We start from the raw sequence: 22942 nt of genomic DNA on the forward strand, positions 1-22942 counted from the left end.
GATGCTCTTGTTACACCACTTTATAGAGGAGGAAATCAGGACCCCACAAGGTGAAGGAGGACGCCCAGGGTCTCGTAGTCAGTGGTGGAGCTGGGATTCAGACTCAGGCATCCTGGCTGCAGGCACAGGGACCCCTGACCATGCCTGACTGCCTCACTTCGCTGCCTCAGCTGGTGTGGGAAGGGAGGGCTTCCTGCAGTGAGGGAGGTGGGAGGGTCAGAGCATCCACAGATCCTTCCAGGCCCCTCTGTCCTTGTTCTGCTTCTGCTCATGTCCATCTGTGCTCCAGCTTCACAGTCTGGACCCAAGGAGAAGATTTTGTAATTCACCATCTGCTGGGCCCAACCTCCCAAATTTGGTTTTTAGGTGGTCTCAGCTGTCGACAGTAAAAGAAAGCCCCTGCCTTGAGGTATGGATTTTGAGACTTGAACTTGTAATTCTAAGTTACCCCAGGCCCTTTTAGTCATTTGTATCTTTAGAAGCAATCATCCTATCCTGCAATTTGGGCCATTCTCTGTCCCTCAAATTGGTCTATGGAACCAGTTCCCTGGCTCCTCACAGCATTCATCTTCCGTGAAAGTGTTAGTCACTCAGTTGTGTCTGACTCTTGCGACCCCATGGATTGTACACTGCCAGGCTCCTCTGTCCATGGAATTCTCCTGGCAAGAATACTAGAGTGGGTTTCCATGTCCTCTTCCAGGGGATCTTCCCAACACAGGGATCAAACCGGCGGCTCTTATGTCTCCTGCATTGGCAGGCGAGTTCTTTATCACTAGTGCCACCTGGTGAAGCTGGTTAATTATTAAGAGTTGTTGACCCCTCATGCATCATGGGCTGCTACTTCTTCAGCCTAGACCTGAATCAGTCTCATGGCATTTTGCCTCACATAAACCTAATCCACAAAACCTAATCCCTTTTCTTCTGAAAGTCTAACTTGGAAATTGTAAAGGCATTCATTTTAAGGATACTAATTTTCTTTCAGGGCTTCCTGAGTAGCTCAGTTGGTAAAGCATCTGCCTGCAATGTTCAATTCCTGGGTTGGGAAGTTCCCCTGGAGAAGGAAATGACAACCCACTCCAGTATTCCTGCCTGGAGAATCCCATGGACAGAGGAGCCTGGCGGGCTACGGTTCTTGGGATTGCAAGTCAGACACGACTTAATTTTCTTTCATTTCAGAGAATGAACCAGGCCCGTCTCAAAAAGAGACAGGACCCAGGATAGTCCTGGGAAATCTGAGTAGCTGAAACCCAAGGACATTGCCTTAGGCCATTGCCATCAGGGTGTCTCACTCCACCTCCCCTCTTGAGTGAACCTGTAGTGTGTGGAAGGATCAAACTGGGGAGCTGACATGATTTGCACTGGTGTTGCTGTTTTCAACTCTGGAGCCTGGAACAAAACAAATCTTTAAAGGAAGGAAATTATTGTTATTTTTGTTTATGTCTTACTTGCAAAAGGTCATTCAATGAATCACAGTTCTTTTGTCACTGGATAAGTACTAATTTTGTAATCCAGACAATTTACTATGCATGACTTAAATACAGTGTAATGGTGTTCTGTCTAATTGTATTTCATTGGTACAGTTCCACATGTTGGTGGCATTTTCTGTTTTAGCACTGGGCACACTATTGATGTTGAATGACTCTAATCTGGTACCTCATGACTCTATAATTAAGAACTCAAATATATCTATTTTTATATCGAACTTTTAGGACTAACAGTCTGTGAAAACCACTTAAGACTAAAATTATATGTTATATACGAATGATATTTAAATTCTTAGTTTTGGAAAAATTGTCTTAATTTTCTTCCAGACACCTTATTGAAAGAATATAATGATAGAGATGATGATGGTAATTATATTTTTTAAAATAATAATATTATGTTAAAGCCCCATACACTTCCCAAAAGAAGTGAATCTATATAAATGTCGACAGCAAGATGCATCTCAAGTCAAATTTTGACTCAGCTGTTTGTATTTGTTTCACTGTAGATAGTCCCCAGATATCTAAAATAGATATTTAGTTGGTGTTAATATTGAGCATTAAGTATAATTCCTGAGGTCAGGTGCCTGAAGGCATAAGTGCTCCAAGGACATAAATGGATTAATGTCGGGGAAATGGGAGAGGAACCATGTGGGGGTCTACGATCCAATCATAGGTCTGCCAGAGAGCTTATAGGGACCAGGCTTTCCTCTAACTCATCTTATCCTTATAGTATTTTTTTTTTTAACTTTTACTCTGGTCTTTGATTTTCTTTTAGGTGAGTTACTCATAGGCATCATATAATTAATTGTTTTTTAAACCAATGTGAGCTTCAGTTTATCACTCTTATTTACTCCAGTCCCTGAGATCACCACCTAATTTGGTTCTGTTTTGCATTATTGTCGCTCTTTCTTTCCTTTGCCTTATGGACAACGTGCTTTGCTGTACATTTATGTAACCTGGCTGGTCAGAAGAATGGCTAGGTTAGGACTATAGGCATTGACTGGTATCTTTGGACACTAAATATTATGGAGAATGGGAGGCTAAACCTTTTTCTTCTTTATATATGATTTACTGTTTTGTTTTGATTTCTGGCTGATTGCTTGTGATGCTTTATTCTGATGAGATAAAATTTTCACTGAGATATATATGAGCATTTTTCTTTTGTTACTATTTCTTTTTTGCCCACTCAGTCTTTTTGGTTTCTATACTCATTGTTTTTGGCCTAAGAAATATTTTAAATGTTCTGCTTTACTCCTACTTTTTAATTATTTTATTGTTTGTTTAATGCACACTGTATCTTTCTAATTTGTTCATTTGTTCTGTCCATATATCAGATCTGTACTTTATAATCCCCTCTCATTACAGTCTTTCTCATCATTTAAATTGGGTGAAGTGACTCCAAGCATTACTGAATTAGGGTCTTGTCATCTTTAGCAGCTAATTGGTGTCCCTGTGGTGTTGCTCCATTAGCCTCATAGCCTTCTCTGCTCCTTCATAATACAGTTAGGTTTAGGGTACAGTAATAAATTACCCATTTATTCTCTATCAAGAAAATACCCTCTCCCTCCTCAAAATACACATGCACATACCTCCTTGCCACGTTTCTTGTCTTTTCTTTTTTTTCATTTATTTTTACTAGTTGGAGGCTAATCACTCCACAACATTGCAGTGGGTCCTGTCATACACTGACATGAATCAGCCATGGATTTACGTGTATTCCCCATCCCGATCCCCCCTCCCACCTCCCTCTCTACCCGATCCCTCTGGGTCTTCCCAGTGCCCCAGGCCCAGGCACTTGTCTCACGCATCACGTTTCTGTTTGACTCCGCCACCTGGGCATCCTGAGAGCTTTGCGTTCCGCTTCCAAACCCTGCTGCCCCGCAGCAATGCAGGGGCCATTCTCTCCTCTTCTGCTCATCCTTCTAAATTTAGGAGCAAGTGTGAGATTCTTCTCAAGGCTCCCTTATTTATTTCACAGTGATACCGCGTTTTTGCAAGACTGGTCATCAAAGGATGATGCCATAGCTTATTTCAATCCTTCCCATCTATGTTTCTTATTTCCAGTTTACTCCTTTTTTATTCATTTGATAATAGAAGGAAGGTGAGGTTAGGGAAATTTACTGATAAAGGAGCAATGTAAACCAACAAGAGGCTCATTTGAACCTTTGCTTTGGCTGTTTCGCAGCCCTAACATTCATTATTTTCATTTGCTTCTTTATATCACTCTGATCTCAATGATCAGGACACAACTTTTCTAAGAATGCACTACCTATCAGATGCAATTTCATGTCCCCTCTTTATCAGAGTAAACTGTGATAACACAAGGTAAGATTTTTCAAGCTAGACTCAGGGTCACAGATCTTACCCAATATCAAGCATGTTCATCATCTCCAGGACATAAGTAAAAGGTCCAGGGCTGCCCGTGCCACTCACCTTCCTTCTGGCTGCGTTAGGATGTGCCTGACCCCAGGGTAACAGACAAGCTCTTTAAGGACTATTTATAGTCACATCATTACACAGGAGGGAGCGGGTTCAGGCATGGGATAGCTCGATTTTATACTCTAATTGCTACATAACTTACAAGATGTTTTTCTGAAGCCCTACCCTATACATGCTTCCCAGGTGACTCTGGTGGTAAAGAGCCCACCTGAAAATACGGGAGACATGAGATGCACAGGTTCGATCTCTGGGTTGCGAAGATTCCCTGGAGGAGGGCATGGCAATCCACTCCAGTATTCTTGCCTGGAGAATAATCCCATGGACAGAGGAGCCTGGCAGGCTACAGTCCGTAGGGTCACAGAGAGTCAGACACGACTAAGGCGACAGCATGCACGCATGCACCCTATACATCCGTAGATTCCAGGATTTGTTTACCAAAGGCCATAAAAACCATATCAGGTACAATCTGCCCAAGAGATTCTGTAGCGGCACTCTCCTGCTAGCATTAACCAGGAAATCTATCATTTGTACATTTACAAGGAGATCTGACTGGATCTCTGGGCTTCCCTGGTGGCTCAGATAGTAAAGAATCTGCGTGCAATGCTGAAGACCCAGGTTCAATCCCTGGTCAGGAAAACCCCTGGAGAAGGGAGTGGCAACCCACTCTAGTCTTCTTGCCTGGAGAATCCGATGGACAGAGGAGCCTGGAGTTCCCACAGTCCATGGGGTGCAAAGAGTCAGATACACTGAGCGACTGACAGTCAGTGACATCTCTGGTAAAAGAAGGGAAGGGATTCCAAGCTTGCTGGTAAGCATTTCTTTCCCATAAACATGTCAACTCTGTCTACGTTCTTATGCTTCTGTTTCTGTCAGTTATTAGATTTGACCACATTATTAATACATCTAGTCCATTAGACAAGTAGTTAGAAAAGTGGGAGAACCAGAGTGAATTAAATGGAATTTCTTGTTTAATGCAGAATGATTGATCCTAGAAATGATGTGCTGATAATGTCAAATAAAATAAATATAGATGTTTTAAAAATATCTACAATTATAATTTATACTAAGTTATTTAAATGAAAGAATGTGACAGCTTCTACCACCCTTTGGGTTACAAAGCATTATACAATTGCTTTCAACTACATGCTAAAGATAGTGAAATCAGGTACTTCATTGGGACAATGATTGCAAAAGACTTTAAACTGGATGGTTTATAAATGACAAGTGTTTTCTCTCATAGTTCTGGAGCCTGAGAAGTCCAGGGTCAAGGAGCTGGTGGATTTAGTGTCTGATGAGGACCCCCTTCCTGGCTAATAGCTGTCACCTTGTAGTTCCCTCACAGGGAATAGGGGGAAGGGAGCTCTCTGGGATCTCTTTCATAAGGGCACTAATCATATTCATGGAGACCCCACTCTCATAACCTAATCACCCCGAAGACCGCACCTCCACTCATCTTTACACTGGGGGTTAGGTTTCAACATGTGAATTTCAGGGAGGAGAAATAAACACTCAGACTATAGGAATTTTTTTTTTTTTTATTTTTTGGCCACTCAATGTGAGGCATGTGAGATCTAGTTCTCTGACCAGGGATCGGAACCCACGCCCCCTGAATTGAAAGCATGGAGCCTTAACCACTGGACCACTAGAGAAGTTCCTATAGCAGTTTAATTTTAGTTAACAGTCTTTTAACTTACTCTTTTGGCATTCAGTTTTTTTATTTTGCCTATAAAGTCTTTTATATTAACTATTCAAGTGTTGTACTTTATATACTTTGCTGAGTAAAATATCTCTTCTAAGTTTTGTGAGATATACATGCTAGACCAAGGCCAAGCATGAAATGTTGGTGTGTGTGTGGGTAGTGTACATACACTCTCAGGTAAACTATCTTCCCAGAGTTTTAAAGGAAGGTCATGGGGACGGTGAGTTTTAAGGCGGTCGAGGCTCAGCAGCCGGCCTGACTGTCCTTGTTTCTCCTTCCTCGGTGTCCAGCGACACCCACCTCCAATGAGCCTTTGTGCGTGTCTCCTCTGTCACCTCAGGGAGGACGAGCACGCTCTCATCCAGCAGTACTGCCAGACGCTCGGAGGGGAGTCCCCGGTGAGCCAGCCCCAGAGTCCAGCTCAGATCCTGAAGTCGGTAGAAAGGGAAGAACGCGGAGAACTGGAGCGGATCATTGCCGACCTGGAGGAAGAACAAAGGTGTGCTAGACTTTGGAGAAATCAAGAAGTCTTTCACCCTGGGAAGACTTCTCATGGGAAATCCTTTTGTATGCACTTCCACATGCCCTTACCCATTCTTTTTTCAGGACTACTCTCTAGGAAGCACCGTGGAGGCAAAGTTTCAGAGGACATTAGCACACTGGGCAGCTGGGTGCAGATTACAGCTACATTTCAGGGTTCAGGGGTGCTGTCTGTTAGAACATCTATTTATTTAAAGCTACGGTTTTATTCATGCTTGCTTGTCTCATTAATAAATGTTTTTACCTATGAGGAAGTAGATAGCCTGGGCTACATTTGGAGTTCATGAGCTGTTTTGGAGAGAAGGTGCTATGTCCAATACTAATTCCAGTTTTCCCTCCACTAGAAATCTGCAGGTGGAATACGAGCAGCTGAAAGAGCAGCACTTGAGAAGGGGCCTGCCTGTCGGCTCCCCTCCAGACTCTGTTGTGTCCCCTCATCACACGTCTGAGGATTCAGAACTTATAGCAGAGGCGAAACTCCTCAGGCAGCACAAAGGTCGGCTGGAGGCTAGGATGCAGATTTTAGAAGATCACAACAAGCAGCTGGAGTCTCAGCTCCACCGACTTCGGCAGCTGCTAGAGCAGGTAGAGTGTGCGGAACCTGGCATCCCCGGTCCCCACGCCATCTGCCCCAGTCCCACGTTCCATGGGGCTCAGTCCCAGAGTCAGTAGGAAGATTCATTTCTGGTTTCTCCTCTCCATAGTTGATTTCAACTGGCTTAGAAATCCCTCTACAAACATAAGCATTAAATCCTCACTGGCACCAAAAAAAAAAAAAATGCATTTTCCCAGCTTAAAATGGAATTGCTCATTCTTCTTTAACACTGAAATCTGTTTCAGCTCTGAATAGGTTAAAGGAAAAGATCCTGTCACATACATCTGCATAAATTACATTTGGGAAACATCTGTGGATATTAAGGGAGAGGAAGTGACCTGAACTCTTCATGCTAAAATCTCCTTCCCATAAACTATTTTCAAGAAATTAAGTAACAGATGTTTATTAATTTTCAGCTATTATTTCCTCACATAGCACCATGTTTTATGGCAGTTGTTTGCAAACTTTCTCGACAATAAAAATACAATTTGCATTATGATGAATGCATACAAGTATGGTGAATACAAAATACTAATTGCTGTTATTAAAAAATGCTGCCTCTTTCTATTTTTCTTCCCCCCTCCTCCCTTCTTCCTTCCTTCCCCCTCCTTCCCCTCTTGCCTTTCATTTTTCTTCTATCTTTCTTAGTGTTGGTCAGACCCAATTTTATGACTCATCAGTGGATAATAGCCTGCAATTTTGAAACACACTGTTCTTTGGGATATAAAAGAAGCATCAGATATAGTTTCTGCAATCTTGTTAGGGACCATAATAAGACAGTATGATATATAACAAGATAGTATCATCTATAAAGACATACACACTTTAGAGAGTTAAGTAACTGATTACATCTAGCAGCTGAAGAGTGGGGATCATGTCACAGAGCTAGTAGTGAAGATATCTTTGCAGCAGGTGTTTATTGTGAAGAATCCCAGACGATGGGCCTGGAACTTCCCTCTCTTGGAGAATCTCTGACATCAACATTCATGCTATCTTTTGCTTTCTTCTCTGGCCCATGCAGTGTGGGGCCCCCTAGACAGTGAATAGGAATGCTTTTCTCCAGAAATGATGTGTTTATCAAAGGCAGAAACAACTTTCTCTCCAGTGATTTTCTCAAATTTTAGAAAACCATCTTTTCACAGTTGCTTGCAGTATCTTTTAACTTGTCAGAATCATTCAAAACAGTGTAATTTTTGCATTACCTATACAGCGGGCCACAGAACACCCCTTATACTTTCTGAATGTCTGTCACTGTTTCAGACTTTGTGAGAGACTGTTTGGGAGAGGCTTTACTTAGAAACTGTGCATCATTTAGACCTTCCCCAAGGCCTGGCAGGCTTTCTCTTATCCTTTGAATATTAGGTTCTTACCTTGATGTCACTCCCCTACAGCAGAAAAACTGTATTGTCAATATTGTAAATATGATGTTTCTGATTGGTGCCTGGACAAAGGATGGCTTTTTCCTCGAACTCTCTTATTCAGAATATGAAGTGTGAGTATTAAGGACTTAGTGCACAGGTAGAGTTGTTGTGGAAGGCAGCTGTGCTTGAAAGTTTTGTTTGCTTAGCCTGGTGATACTCTGAAGAGAGAGCCAAGGCTCTCCTGCTCACCGCCCGCCTCCCCCTACTCTCTTCCTCCCATTAGACTGAGCTGCCTAATGGCTCATGAGCCTTCAGAATTGCACAGTAATGCTTTACAAGATATCGGATATCTAAATAGCTCTGTCTATTCTAGACTATAAGGCTCTTATCTCTTCTTAATGACCTAGCATGAATGCCAAAAGTTGATGGAAAATTCAACTCTGATAGTAAAAACTAGCAAAACCGCCAGACTTCAGCTAATATGGATTTAATGGAAACAAACAACATCAAAATCAATGGAACTTCTGCGTTGCCTTTACCATGAATCACGCTTTTCTCATCTGACCATGTACCTGTCAGTGTATCCATCACTATTTCAAATTTCCTGCCTTTGTGAAGTATTTATTAGGTGTGTCAGACTCCTTTCTAATCACAGCAGAAATACTAATTGATCACCTCCTTCATAAAACCCTCTGATGCTGATGCTGTTATCATCAACCCTAGTTTTAAAAAAAAAAAAAAAATCTAGGTTTTTATAAATAAAAAGCAGATAGTTATAAAATTTCCTCAGAATGAGACAGCTCTGAGTGACCAAGTCTGTATCCAAGCAGCTGAATCCAAAGTCATGCTCTTCAAGCACAGGGAACTTTATTCAGTACTCTGTAATGATCTATATGGGAATTTACGAAGAGTGGATATCTGTATATATGTATAAAGGACTCACTTTGCCATACAACAGGAACTAACACATCATAAAGCAACTTCAATTGAAAAAACAAAAAAACCCCAAAATCGTACCCTTTACCGCTCTCCAATATTGCTCTTAAATATTGATTTAAATTAAAAATTAGCATAATTTTTAAATTAGATAAATTTACTGGATGAGAAGCAGTGTTAATTTTAAAGATGAATGAAACATCTTTCCAAAATTGCTTGATTGACATAAAACTAATAGAACAATCGAGGGAATGACCCTGACATTGATAGGTAAATCCTGCCATATAACCAAGTGAATTCTTCAAAGTTCTCAGATCCAAAGGGAAGGACCGTTTGGTCTTCAGCTGAACACTAGTGAGTCCACCAACTGATGTTAAAGCGTATTTGAAAATAACTGAGGGTGAAGGATGTTGTGTGATTTAATTATCCATAGTTGGGGAAGGGAAGTTAGAAATGTTTTCTTTAATCATTTTTTGAATCTCTTCAATTCTAACCTCTGAATGTGATTCCAGCCTGAATCTGATTCGCAAATCAATGGCGTCTCCCCTTGGGCTTCCCCTCAGCAGTCGGCACTGAACTATTCGCTGGATCCAGACCCGGGCCCACAGTTCCACCAGGCAGGTCTGTGTCCCCAAGACTCGGCTTCTCTCTCCTGTGGTCTACCCCCGGCTTTGCCGTTTGTCTTTTCATTTTAAATAACATTCTTGCACATACGTGCCTTAAGCATGAGGGAATTTGTATTCTCTTTCATCTCAGCTGAGTATAAGGCCATTTTAACAATACCAAAAAAGCAAGCATTTTATAATAATAAACCATAATGCACTTGTCTGTGTAAGGTGTAGTAGTGAATTGAATTTTGATGGGAGAGAAAAAAGAGCTCCTTCCTTTTGGGATGAGCAACAGTTTATTTTGTCTTTTGACTTAGGAATGATTTTTTTTTTCAATAAACTTCTGACTCTGAAATTTCATAGTTGTACACATTCAGAATAAACGACTAACAAATATCACACCAAATATAGTTTTTCTGCCCAGGGTCGGGGACTCAGTATTCTACCTTCTCCATCCTATTTCCGCCAGGCATTTCTGCCTCACCCACCCCATCTAAGGCTGAAGTCCCACCTAGCCTGTCCTTGGTCACAATGGGGACCTGTCACTGCTGTGAGGATGGCCTCTGTCAACCAGGAATTCTGGAATGACATTTTGTTATTGATGAAATTAAGTTCTAAAATCCTACTGAGAACCCCATACTTTAACCAAATTAATTTGTTAATGGGATATCTTTTGCTGCATATATCCGAGGAAAACCTAAAATAGTGAAATTATTTTAAATTAAGTAAGATAATTATTTTGCTGTTGATTGAAGACAAAATAAACATCAAAGTAGAAAGTATCTTATAAAATACCTCTAACTTTTTAGCAGTGTGAGCTAGCCTACGCTGAAGTCTCCTTAAAGAAGGAAGGAAAAAAGTTGATGGAATATATTTCTCTTATGAAAATATACTTTTGGGTTTCCATGGTGGCTCAGTGGTAAATAATCCTCTTGTCAATGCAAGAGACACAGGTTCAATCCCTGGTCTGGGAAGGTCCCATATGCCACAGAGAAACTAATAAGCCCTTGCACCACAACTATTGAACCTGTGTTCTGAAGCCTGGGAGCGGCAACTACTGAGCCGGTGTGCTGCAACTACTGAAATCTGCAACGCCCTGGAGCCTGTGCTCCGCAACTAGAGAAAAGCCCACATGCACAGCCAAAAATAAATAAAGTTATTTTAAAAATAGCTGTGCAAAATAGTGGATTTCTAACTAAGAAATAATATGGCCCCATTACTTATTTTTCACTCGTGAATTTTCCCCTGGCACTTGAATTCTTTCTATAGAAACATCTAATATATTTTAATTATGTAAAAATTCTGTTACCAGAAATTAATGCAAAAATGATTTTGGAATTTTCCCCTAAAGTGATTCTTTGCAAGGAGATGATTTTCACACTGGTGTCTAGAGGCCAGTGCTGGCCTTCTTCCCCCTGCAGTTGGGTTTTAGTGGAAGACCGGACGTGAATCTGAGAGCGTCCGTTGTTCCTTGTGTCTGCAGGCACGGCGGCAGAGGAGCTGCTGGCACCCCCGCACGACACCAGCGCGGACCTGACAGAGGTCATGGAGCAGATCAACAGCACGTTCCCACCCTGCTGCCGTGAGTATCAAAGATCGTAGCCCCACTGCTAGGCTTTTTCCTTCGATTTCTTCTTTTCTGTGTGAGGCCCTTTGTCTTCTTTGGTGAGATAACAGCAATATTGCAAGCGAGACTGAACATTATTTGAAGATAAATCAGGCTTTCCATATGTCGGCAAGGCAAACAAAACCCAACCTGGATGCCATCACATCCCGGGTGGAGGGCCAGAGCCACCCTGCTCTTTGAGAGCCTTTGATCTGCCCTGTAGGCAGCAACATGGGGCACGTCAAACAAGCCTGTCTTTAAGGAGAAATTATCCTCTTCAGTGCAGGCCATAGTAAGAAAGGTGCATTTCTCCAAAAGAGTGTTTTTTGTGGTGTGCCAGACAAGTTCTGAAAATAGCTTTTTCTAAGTCATCTCTTCTCTTTTCTTCAGATACTGTCTTCTGATGTCATGAAGTTCCAATGTAAAAAGGGATTATTTTCAATTTCACTCCCCCCCCTTTTTTTTTGTTTTGGTGTGAGTTTTGTTTTGTTTTTTTCTTTTTTTCTTTTGGTTAGGGGGTTCTTTTCTCAAGGAATAAAATAGTCACTGTATAAAGGCCAAACAATTTAAAGCATGGAAGATTATGACCCTGTGAATTTTCCATAGGAACAACCAAGAGCCAGAAAATAACCAAATAAAAACAGTTCAAATCCCAAAGGAAACTATATGATTGTTATTTATTGATTTTTTTCCCCAAACATTTTGTCTTCAGCACCTTGGCACCTTGTAGTTTCTGCTGAGCTGTCAGCAAAAACATTTATGCTGTTTCAAACAAACAGTTTACTGCACATATATACATACTACTTGATGCTGCAGTTATATTTTAAATAATATTTTAAGGAAATCAGAATATATTATTTAAAAATATATTCATAATTTTGGGGTGATTAACTGTACTCAGCCTGCACTAAGATTTTAGTATTACATATCAGGTGGCCCTAGTGGTAAAGAATAACCACGTGCCAAGGCAGGAGACATAATAGACTCAGGCTCGACTCCTGGATTGGGAAGATCCCCTGGAATAGGAAATGGCAGCCCACTCCAGGATTCTTGCTTGGAGAATCCCATGAAAAGAGGAATCTGGCAAGCTCTGGTCCATGGGGTAGCAAAGAGTTGGACAGGACTCAGGTGATTTAGCACAGAACCACACTATTATATGCTATTCATCATATATATGTAGTATGTATAAAACAGCCTGACATTGCACCCATTTCCATCCTCTCCTCAGAAAATACCATTTTAAGTGATGGTAAGGAGTCTTTATACTTTGATAATATAAAAATCTCCCAAGATAGGGATAGCTTTTCATAAAAATAAAAACAATTGATTTATTTGTGAAATTAATATATACTTTTAAAATTCTGCCTAGATTTATTAAACTTTAAAAAAAAATGGATGCAGAATAGAAATGAGCACCTGTCATAGATTTGGTGCCCAATATATTTCTGAATTGAATGAGTGAATGAATGAATGATTAAATGTTCCCATTGGGAAGGAAGGTTTAATTGACAGTACTGGATAGTACTTAGAAGGTTCTGTCGGATTCCTTTGCTTTGTTGCCCCTTTTAAGTTGCACAAGTTAGCAAATTCTTTAATAAGCCTTAGCATTTCCAAAGCTTCAGTTCAGTTCAGTCGCTCAGTCATGTCCGACTCTTTGCGACCCCATGGACTGCAGCATGCCAGGCTTCCCTGTCCATCACAAACTCCCAAAGCTTACTGACCATCCTTGGAGAATTTTTGAAAACAAATCGGATTGGCATCCTCCCAATGCCAAGCCAATCCCTTGAGCCCCTGTAACTAATGAGAACTTTAAAATTGCTGGTCACCAGCATACAGTGAATTGATCTGCATGTTAATCTTGACTTTTGATCCTTTGTGAATGAAAAATTAGCATGGTCACAAGTGAATTTCCACTCCTGGCACTTTTGGAATTAAAATGAAACTGTATTCGTAAATCCTAATTGCATGAATTGCCTACTTAAACATGACTTTTTTTTCTTACTGTGTCTCTATATTGTTGCACATAACACTTTAGAATTCCTCTATCTTGGATTAATATCCCAGTTGGTCCTGATAGCATCCTTGAATTATGGCCTTTTAAAGTTTTCTTTTAATTATTTACGTTGAGTTTCAGAGCAGAAAGGCAAGCATGTCCATCTCTTCCTGGCAAGGAGTTAATGAAGGGAATTGTAATCATGTTGCCTATTAACTGACGTACTAAAATTTTCACTGACTGCTGTAACTAATTTTTTCAGTGTAGCATCATTTTGTTGTTTTTTTCTTTTATGTCATCCAAATATATAGGATGCTAGTAGTAAGCTGAATATTATTTTCACCAATAGACCAACAAATGCTTTTTAAATTATTTTTTTTATCTGCAGGCATATTCTCACTGTGAATTGCCTATATTTATTGAGCTTGATCGACATTCATCTAAACTTTAAGACCTACTAAAATATAAAGTTTCCTGATTTCTTTAAAATATGTATTTGTATGATTTGTTCAAGACGGTACTTGTAGCCTTTATTTAATAAGAGGCTACAGGGAGAAGGAAATGGCAACCCACTCCAGTACTCTTGCCTGGAAAATCCCGTGGATGAAGGAGCCTGGTAGGCCGCAGTCCATGGGGTCGCAAAGAGTTGGACACAACTGAGCGACTTCAACTTTCACTTTCACAGGGTTAAAATGTTGATTTGCAGCAAAACGGATTTGATTTCTGTTTGGATTTGGCTGTTTGTTACTGAGAAGAGAAGCCTAACTCTACCTATGGTATACTTCACGCTCATGCAACTAAGCTTTCCCTCAAGAGGGTGTAGTTCTGTGCAAGTGTAATTCCCATATGTAAGCAAGTCTACTCTTTTTTCCCCTGATATAACTTACATAATTGGTAGGACTTGATTATTCCCCCCAATACTACTGGGGTGCACGCTTTCCCTCCAGGGCATCTTAAGAAGCTTCTGCTTCTTGCTCTGTCTTTTTCTCATGAAGCACCTACTGTGTGGTCACAGATTTGTTTGTTTGTTTTTTTGTTTCCCTTCAAAAAGGGGGGGAAGAAAAGAATGATGAAAGTAGTCACATGCTGTTTAATTAGGGACAATCCTTAATGACCCAGAACAGATGCTCCCACCATAAGCAGTGGAGCTCCTCTCTCTCCCAGGGCTGAGTGTCAGTTCAGAAATTGTGGGGTGTCACAGAGAAAGGGGGAGATGCAACCTCAGCGGCCTTGGAGAGGAGCGGTGCTGGTGGCTGTCCTCCCAGGTAGTGCTGGGTCAGCTTCACCGCACCATGCGCTCTGCCGCCAGGAAGGAACTGAGCTGCTTCGTGCAGAGGCAAATTAGACACCATATTCTAACTTCTCTCGTGCTCTTAACTCGGCCCATGGAAGGCAAAGTATTAACCGAAGTTCCTACAAGACTTCTGAGTGCTGAGGACTAGGCTAGCTCTTTCCTTGATGCGAACACATGGCCACCATCTTCCTGGTCTTTGGGGTAAGGGTGGCAGAAACTAAAGACTCTGGCCCTGGCATTTCCTTAATGACCTCTTGGTCAGAATTTGTACTATTCAGGAGAATATACAGAATTTTCTCTGTTCTAATGCATAAACCAAATATATGGCATGATTTCAGTGGGAAATTTTGGGATTTTTTTTTTGCAAAACTAATTATTCACTGAATGCTTTAGCATGTACTGATTTGAGAGAGCTGGCATATCTTTTGCATATTTTGGTGGAATTTTTATTTCTTAAAGCACATGGGATATGAGAAGCTAAGTAGGGAAACTAGCCCTGTTGAAGCATCTGGCCAAAAAAAAAAAAACTTCCTCAAAGCTTTTTCTTATTAATATCCATTTAACAGCTGGGAATGGTGCAGTTCACACTTTTGCATGCATAAAACGGGAGAACCACAGAACTGCCTTCAACTGACTGCTTTTGTTTTCTCTTTCAGCAAATCTCCCCAGAGGGCCACAGGTAAGAGTTCATGGGTTGATTGGTTTAGGTGTTACAGATTATGACTTGGAGTAAGCGATTAGTGGGACTTCCCCTGGTGATCCAGTGGTTAAGACTCTGTGCTTAGAGTCAGAGTTTGATCCCTATTCAGGGAACTAAGATTCCACATGCTTTACAGGATGGCCAGTTTTTGGTTTTGTTTTTCTTTATTTAAAAATAAAAACTTTAAGTGATTAGCTACTGTTGATTTTTTATTTTTGCTTTATTTTCGCCTTATGAAATCAGAGAATTGAAATTCTTTTATGCTATACATGTGCATTCAGAGTCCATGAACCATGCTCTGTTTTTATTTAGGGACAGAATGTTTTCCTGTTAGACCCCTTTCTTCCCATTTCTCGGTAGGACCACGGTATGGAGTCTATCCCTGGCTTCCTGCTAGTGCACCGGGCGCTCCGGCACAGCCCCCTCGCAGTGCCTCCAGCCCTGCCCCAGGACAGGATTTCTCCTGGGTTTGCTCTTCACTTACTTCATATCCTGTGCTTGATGAGAGTACACGAAATGCTGCTCTGACGCTATTCAGCGTTTGTCTTTGTACCTGTGCCCTTGCTTACTGCATATGTCGTGGACAGCAGCAGTTTACGGCTCTGCAGGGCTGGAGAAGCCATGCGTTCAGGAGGCCTGTGTGCAGTTGATAACAGACCAGTCACATGCCTTATGAAGATAGTCAGGAGACAGATCTTAGGTGTGCTTCTCCGCATTCTGATACCATGAGCTAAGGGGAACAAGGTGTAGGAGGTCTCGGGCTTCCCCAGAGAAGGCAATGGCACCCCACTCCAGCACTCTTGCCTGGGAAATCCCATGGATGGAGGAGCCTGGTAGGCTGCAGTCCATGGGGTCGCTAGGAGTCGGACACGACTGAGCGACTTCACTTTCACTTTTCACTTTCATGCATTGGAGAAGGAAATGGCAACCCACCCCAGTATTCCTGCCTGGAGAATCCCAAGGATGGGGGAGCCTGGTGGACTGCCGTCTATGGGTTTGCACAGAGTTGGACACGACTGAAGCGACTTAGCAGCAGCAGCGGGCTTCCTAGGTGGCTCAGGAGATAAAGAACCTGCCTGCCATGCAGGAGACAGTGGCGATACGGGTTCGATTCCTGGGTTGGGAAGATCTCCTGGAGGAGGGTACGGCAACCCACTCCAGCATTCTTGCCTGGAGGATTCCTCCAGGACAGAGGAGCCTGGTGGGCTACAGTCATGGGGTCGTAAAGAGTCAGACAGACTGAAGTGACTGAGCACAGCCCAGCACTGTTGATTTATTCCCCATGTAAATAAGGAAACTTGCTTGACATGTTAGTTGATTTGGTACAACAGTTTGTTGGTCTGGGAAGGGGGACCCCTCCCAAGTCAGTTTTTCCAGATGCCCCAATTGCCAAATCTTTTGTGTTCTAACAGCTTTTTAGTGAAAGTTGCTCAGCTGTGTCCAACTCTTTGTGACCCCGTGAACTATACAGTCCATGGAATTTTCCAGGCCAGGATACTGGAGTGGGTAGCCGTTCCCTTCTCCAGGGGATCTTCTGACCCAGGAATCAAACCAGGGTCTCCACATTGCAAATGGATTCTTTAACATTTGAGCTACCAGGGAAGCCCAAAGTGAAAGTCACTTAGTCGACTCAAGCCTTTAATAGTTCTATGTACTATGTACTATCTGTAACCCAGATAGGTTTAGCTGACAGGGTTCTACCAAACATCTACTTCAGATAGCTACCACAGAACATAGACTTGAAAGCCATGCCTGGGGCATTACACAAAGCTGCTTTTGTTACTCTGAAGGGAAAAGATTTTGATTTTTCATTTAAGAATTTGCTGAGAACTGTTAGCAGATATAGCCCATGTATTTTTCAGTATTTTCCTTATCAGGTAGTCTTAGAAATAGTGTGTCCCAAGACCATAGTAAATCTTTGGAGAACATTTTTCCTCATGAACTTGTTTATGAATCTCTTTGAAACCGTGAACCCTCTGATTGTGTTACTGCCTTCATGGCATGAGAGGCTGAGATATTAAGGAGAAGCCCAGGTGGTTCATCTTTAGTAACCGAAGGGAACACAAGGGAATATGAAGTAGATTAGTGGCTGTGGTGTGAGAGCCGGTGAGAAGGAAGAACCTCATCCCAGAGAGCAGAAGTCTTGTGACTGTTCTGTTGTCATAGTGAATCAGAAGCAGGGGCTTTAGCAGAGAGTGAGGATGGGGAGGAGGCCTTGGAGGTATGAGGAGAGACTGGAGGATGTGCAGTAGCTGCTTGGAGCTTGGGAGAGCATGTGGAAATAGAGTGACTACCAGGTAGCCTTAAAGGCCACCACTTGCTTGCTTGTGAATTTCACTTGAGGCCTGTCTCCAGGACTATGTGTTGCCCTTCGGCCACATTCAAGTTCATGGGCACAGGCACCAGAGTAGGCCGAGCATTGCATTTAACTTGAAATGTATTGCATTTAAGTTGAAGTAGTTGTTTGGCCAAGAGAGTACAACAGTTCAAGGGAAGAGGCAGAGGAGTGATGATAATGCTTGAACCCAAGTCTGGTAGGAAGAATAGTGAGGATGCAATAGGTGTGGGAGACAGAAAATCCATGTGCTGTAGTACCAAAGGATGAATGAAGTTTGGGTACTAGTGGAAGTAAGCTGGAAAGGTACGGGTAGGTTGTCAGAAAGTGGGATGATTGAAATTGAAATATTGAAAGAGATGCAGGTATTGGCAATCATCCAGATTTGAGACTTTGAGTGGAAGGCTAAGAAAGGGTGAAGGACAGATTCTGGGAGAAGAGTAGCTCAAGGAGCTAAGAGGCCACAGGTTTGGAAAAACCATCTATGTATTGAAATCATGAACATTTAAAACCAGTGAATGACAGTGATTTTTTCTTCAAGAGGTAAGGGGACATGAGCTAAGACACCAGAAGAGGACTGAATAGTGGGTGGTATAGTTTAATGACAGGAGATTCAAAGCTGGGTACTTTTAGGAAAGGAGAGAGAGAAAAGGCCCTGAAAAACACAATATGAATCTATCCAATATCTGAGGAGGGTGAGAGATGAAAAACAGTCCTATGTGAAGAAGTCCTTCCTTTCTATGGAGGAAGCTGTGCCTTTAGGGAGATGTAGATATCCATTAGAGCAAGCTAGTGAAAGATGCCTTTAGTTTGAAGACACAGGTTTTAATGATGATGGACCCAACCATTTGACCTCTGAAAGGTTGATGCCACTCCTCGGAGTGTGACTTGAATTTCTATCTTCCTTTTCCTCTGTACATTAGCCCTGAGTCTTTAACAGGCACCATCGCACACCCTTGGACTGTGATTCCTGTCTTGAGTTCTTATTGTCTGGATCCCAGCTGGGATCCAGCTGGTACCCTGGAATTGTCCAGGGTACCAGTTCTGCGGGAGACCTCCCACAGACCCTCAGGGGGGCACAGAGTGCTTGCACCAACCTAATTCAGTCAACATTAGTATCTCCCAGGGGGGGAAAAAAAGACAAATCGTCTCAGTTTTAACTTGGTTTCCAGCCTGAACAAGAGAAAAGTCTTCCAGACTTTCTCTATATCAGCTGAGTTTATGAAAAGCAGTCTATGAAATCTTAGGATGAAAGCAAAGGACTTCATTCCGGGAACAAAAGTCACGTGGGAGTCAAGTGTCCCCGTTAAACATAGCAAAAGAGGGCTTGTCTATACTGAAAGAAGCACTTTTATTTTTTTAAGAGTTGACGGGTCTCTGCTACCTGTAATGCCTTCTGTAAATGTTGTTCTGACAGTGCTATTTTCTCTTCCCACAGGCAATGTGAAGTATTCATCTAGCCAACCAACATTTCTTGATTTACAACGTTGCCCTTTTCAGCAAATGCCAGTGTCAAGTCCCATTTAATCAGAAGCTCCATGGCTGTTTGAATTATGCTGTTGAGTGCTGACTGTGTGTTCTACTGAAGGAGTAAAACACTGACTATCCAAAGAGGAAAGGATATTTTGTTTTTATAATAATCATATATTATTGTTTTCTTCTTCCCTTTCTATGCAACTGTAAATTAATGAACAGAATGGTATTTGGAAATGGAAATACATTTGTCACTGATTTGTATACTGTATACAGTATTGGGAAAGTGGGTGGGGGGTTTCTAATGTGAGACCTTCTTTTTAATAACCATGAAAAAATGCATAAGAATTAGAAGACAATTTTACATTTTTACATTCCTTCTTATTAACCTTGTACAATAACTTCATTTGTTTCTTTGACTCTTTTACCATTATATTTTGGTTATTTATAATGCATCAGCCACATGACCAAATAGATTTTATTTGTTTCCATGATTTGGCCAAATTAATAATATCATATATGTCAATCAAATATTATATGTTTATGGATTAGGCTACAGCTCTGTGTATGCTGTAACTTTACTTCACATCATACACTTATTTCTTTAGTGACCACTTGGATAACCGCAATAAAAATCCTGTGGGCCTAACAGGCATTTCTATTGGGATTTTTTCCCCCCTTGTCTTTTATCTCCCCGCTCTATATAAGTAGGTGTTGATTTCTTTATTTATTTCATGTTCCAATCTGTATGACAGAATTATAATAATCTCAAAGATTATTTTACCAAAGGTTGCCCATTTAAGCATATTTTCATTTTGACACACAAACAAGGCTTGGTCCAACTTTTCCTAGTTCCCAGGTCTTGATTTTCATCATTCAGTACACAGCAGACCTGTACCTAATTGTGATACCAAAATATGTGGTTGTCTTAAGTTCCCTTTGAAGAAAGTTTGATGGTTGTTTATGTCTCTAATATTTTCAAGCCCTCTATGAGTCTTAAAACCTCCAGTTATTTTCCTTCTGAAAGCAGATGCAAATTTAATGAATCTCTCATTTTACTTTTTGAAGGAATAGCTATTATATTACCCTTTATTTGACCAATGCATTTGGGAACGATGTTTATCAAAAGCCTATATCACTGCTTCTATTGAAGAATGAAATTAATGCTTAGATGGTGGAATCCTGGCTTATACCTTTGAGTGCATTCAGTTACGTATTTTGTTCAGCTCCTGATTCAACATTTATTTGGTTCAGTTTAAACATGCCACGTCATTTACCAAATGTAAAGAAACCAAAAAAAAAAAAAAAAAGTGAAAGTAATGTGTTTTGATTGAAGCATATGTGCTTTAAAACATCAGGACATTTTAACTTTGAGTTCTCTTTAACTGGGATCTGGCCAGAAGGAGGCTTAAAGTTAGAAATTCCTATTCTTTTAGAATAGGTTGGGTGGGTTGGGGGGCAAGGGTGTCTATTTGCAGTAAAGATATTTTGAGAAGAAGAAAATTGTTTTATATAAGAGGAAAGCCATGACCACCTTTCTACCTCAGATCCATCTTCATCCATCGTGTTGGAAATAGCTTTATGCCGCTGCAGTTTGAAAAATCTAGAGCTTCTATCAGATCACATCATACCCAGTAAAAATACCTATTTAAAGAAAAAAAAATTCCCTGAACTCTGAACTACAAGTTGTAGATTTGGTGTCTTCCTTGTCCTTATTTTGAAAAGTTATGTATTAATTTTTTTTCTGCCTGTAATTGTGTGCAACATGTTCTCTATCTGCTATTAAGGAAAAGCTACATAAAACACTACATTGTAACATTTTAAGTAATGGTAAATATAAAGAAATATATTGCAGTAACAACAAGGGGAAATAAGTATGTAGTTCTTTTGAAAAATGTGGTAAAGAACTAATCATAGACTATCATCTAATCTGGTTACATGTTGTATTTTTCATCCTGAATAAACGTAATTTTAACACAAAATGACTTTGATATTCTTCAGTGGTGTTCACTGATAGACTTAGAACTTTGAATGTATGTTTATGAAAATAAAATATAAAGAGAGCCTGTATCCTGGTAATCTACATATGTTCCTGCAGCTTCTCTCATGCACCCTAATACATTCTTTCTCACTCTCACTGTCTCACTTTCTCTTTCTCTATGTTTCTCTCTTTTCTCTTATATATATAATTCTCAATTTTCCTTACAGATAGAAGTTTAGGAAAAAATAATATTGGATGTTAAAAACATGCATGTGAAACCTATTTAGCTTTTGTTTTAATATCTTAGATGCTATTCGTATTTAGTCAATTATTCTTTCTTTTTTTTTTCTCATTTAGTTGTTTATTTCACTCATTTGTATTAAGTATACCTTTCTTTAATGTCTTAGTATATCAAGAAATAAGTTAAACCTGCCAATTACTCTTTCAAATCTACTTTCCGCTTCAAGCTCTTAAATAATGTACTTTTTATATATGCATTGGATTTTACCACTCTAGTAGAAGTTTAATCCATTTCAAAGCTACCCCATGGGAACTAGTGCTGAGAATCATGTTGCTTGATTCTGAAAGTAAAAGCTGTCTATGAAATAGAAAAGTCCCCTTATTTATAGTTTGTTAAAGAAAATCGACCCACTCTAATGAACATACATTTTAAACATCCTGTCTACTTCAAAGTAATATTCACATTAAGCATTCCTAAAGAACCAATTGTTGGTTTCCAGCAAACTATTGAGTAGGTAGTTGAAAACAGAGGTGAGTAGATGAAAATCTAGGTTTCCCCAATGGCTCAGCAGTGAAGTATCTGCCTCCAATGCAGGAGATGTGGGTTCAATCCCTGGGTGCAGAAGATCCCCTGGAGGAGGGCATGGCAACCCACTCTTCTTGCCTTGGAAATTCCATGGACAGAGGAGCCTGGTGGGCTACAGTCCATGGGGTGGCAAAGAGTTGGACACCACTGAAGTGACTTAGCATGCATGCACATGCACACACATAAACACAAACACAGACACACACATACATATCTATATATATATATATATATATTTTTTTTTTTTTTAAAGAAGAGTGTCCCATGTACAGAAAAGCCTTGTGGGCTACAGTCCATGGGGTCACAAGGAGTCAGACACAACTTAGTGACTAAACAACAAACAACAATATAGAATTTTTTTTTTTTTTTTAAAGAATATAGTTTGCCTTTGGTTATTCCCCCACCACCATTCCACTGTTTCAATTGACCAACTTTTTCAGGGTCATTTCTTAATTCACTCGTTGAGAATTGAATAGAGCTGAAGCCACTAATACCACACCACCTAACACTATACGTTGTATCCCCAAGTTCATTGACATGATATCAGCTTGTGTTTTTTGAGGTTCATTAACAAAAGCAAGCCTTCGATGGAGGCCAGGGTGCAATCACAATCACATTACGTTCACTGCCTGTGGCCTTAGTTACTGCTCGCCACAGTGTGACACAGCAGTCATAAAACCTTTATTTAGTTTTTGGGATGTGAGGGTCAGCTGATCTGGACAGGACTATTCTGATTCCATCTGGACTTATCTGGATTTGACTGGCTGTTGAATGGTGTGGGATGGCTAGACTTGGAAGACTGGGGCTATTGGGCTGAGTTCTTTCATCCACTAGCGAGCTAATTAACTGGGTGTCTTATTGTGCAATGACGGAAGTGTTGGAATGTAGATGGGCTTTGCTGAGACCTGGTGCATTATCACTTCTACTGAATTCTGTTGGTCAAAGCAAATTACAAGGCTCAGGATGAGGAATAGAATCCACTTCTGTTGTGAGAGAAATTGCAGAGCCACAGAACAAAGGGTATAGCTAAGTTGGGGAGGAGCCATCAAATTTCACCTTATAAACTTAGAGG

General features: G+C 40.8%; 1 protein-coding gene across 8 annotated transcripts in view; it reads left to right on the forward strand.

Moving 5' to 3' along the window:
* The window catches only part of UTRN (utrophin), a 538889-nt gene extending 517844 nt beyond the window's left edge, over positions 1–21045 (forward strand). For all 8 annotated transcript variants that reach the window (XM_043457450.1, XM_043457448.1, XM_043457451.1 and 5 more), the window contains 6 exons: positions 5963–6121; positions 6507–6747; positions 9567–9675; positions 11146–11244; positions 15212–15234; positions 19029–21045. In XM_043457450.1, the coding sequence (XP_043313385.1) occupies positions 5963–6121; positions 6507–6747; positions 9567–9675; positions 11146–11244; positions 15212–15234; positions 19029–19037 (640 nt within the window). In that variant the 3' untranslated portion in view covers positions 19038–21045. The remainder of the gene's footprint in view (positions 1–5962; positions 6122–6506; positions 6748–9566; positions 9676–11145; positions 11245–15211; positions 15235–19028) is intronic.
* Positions 21046–22942: the final 1897 nt, after the last annotated feature.

This window comes from Cervus canadensis, chromosome 33 (assembly GCF_019320065.1).
Source record: "Cervus canadensis isolate Bull #8, Minnesota chromosome 33, ASM1932006v1, whole genome shotgun sequence".
NCBI classification, from domain to species: Eukaryota; Metazoa; Chordata; class Mammalia; order Artiodactyla; family Cervidae; genus Cervus; species Cervus canadensis.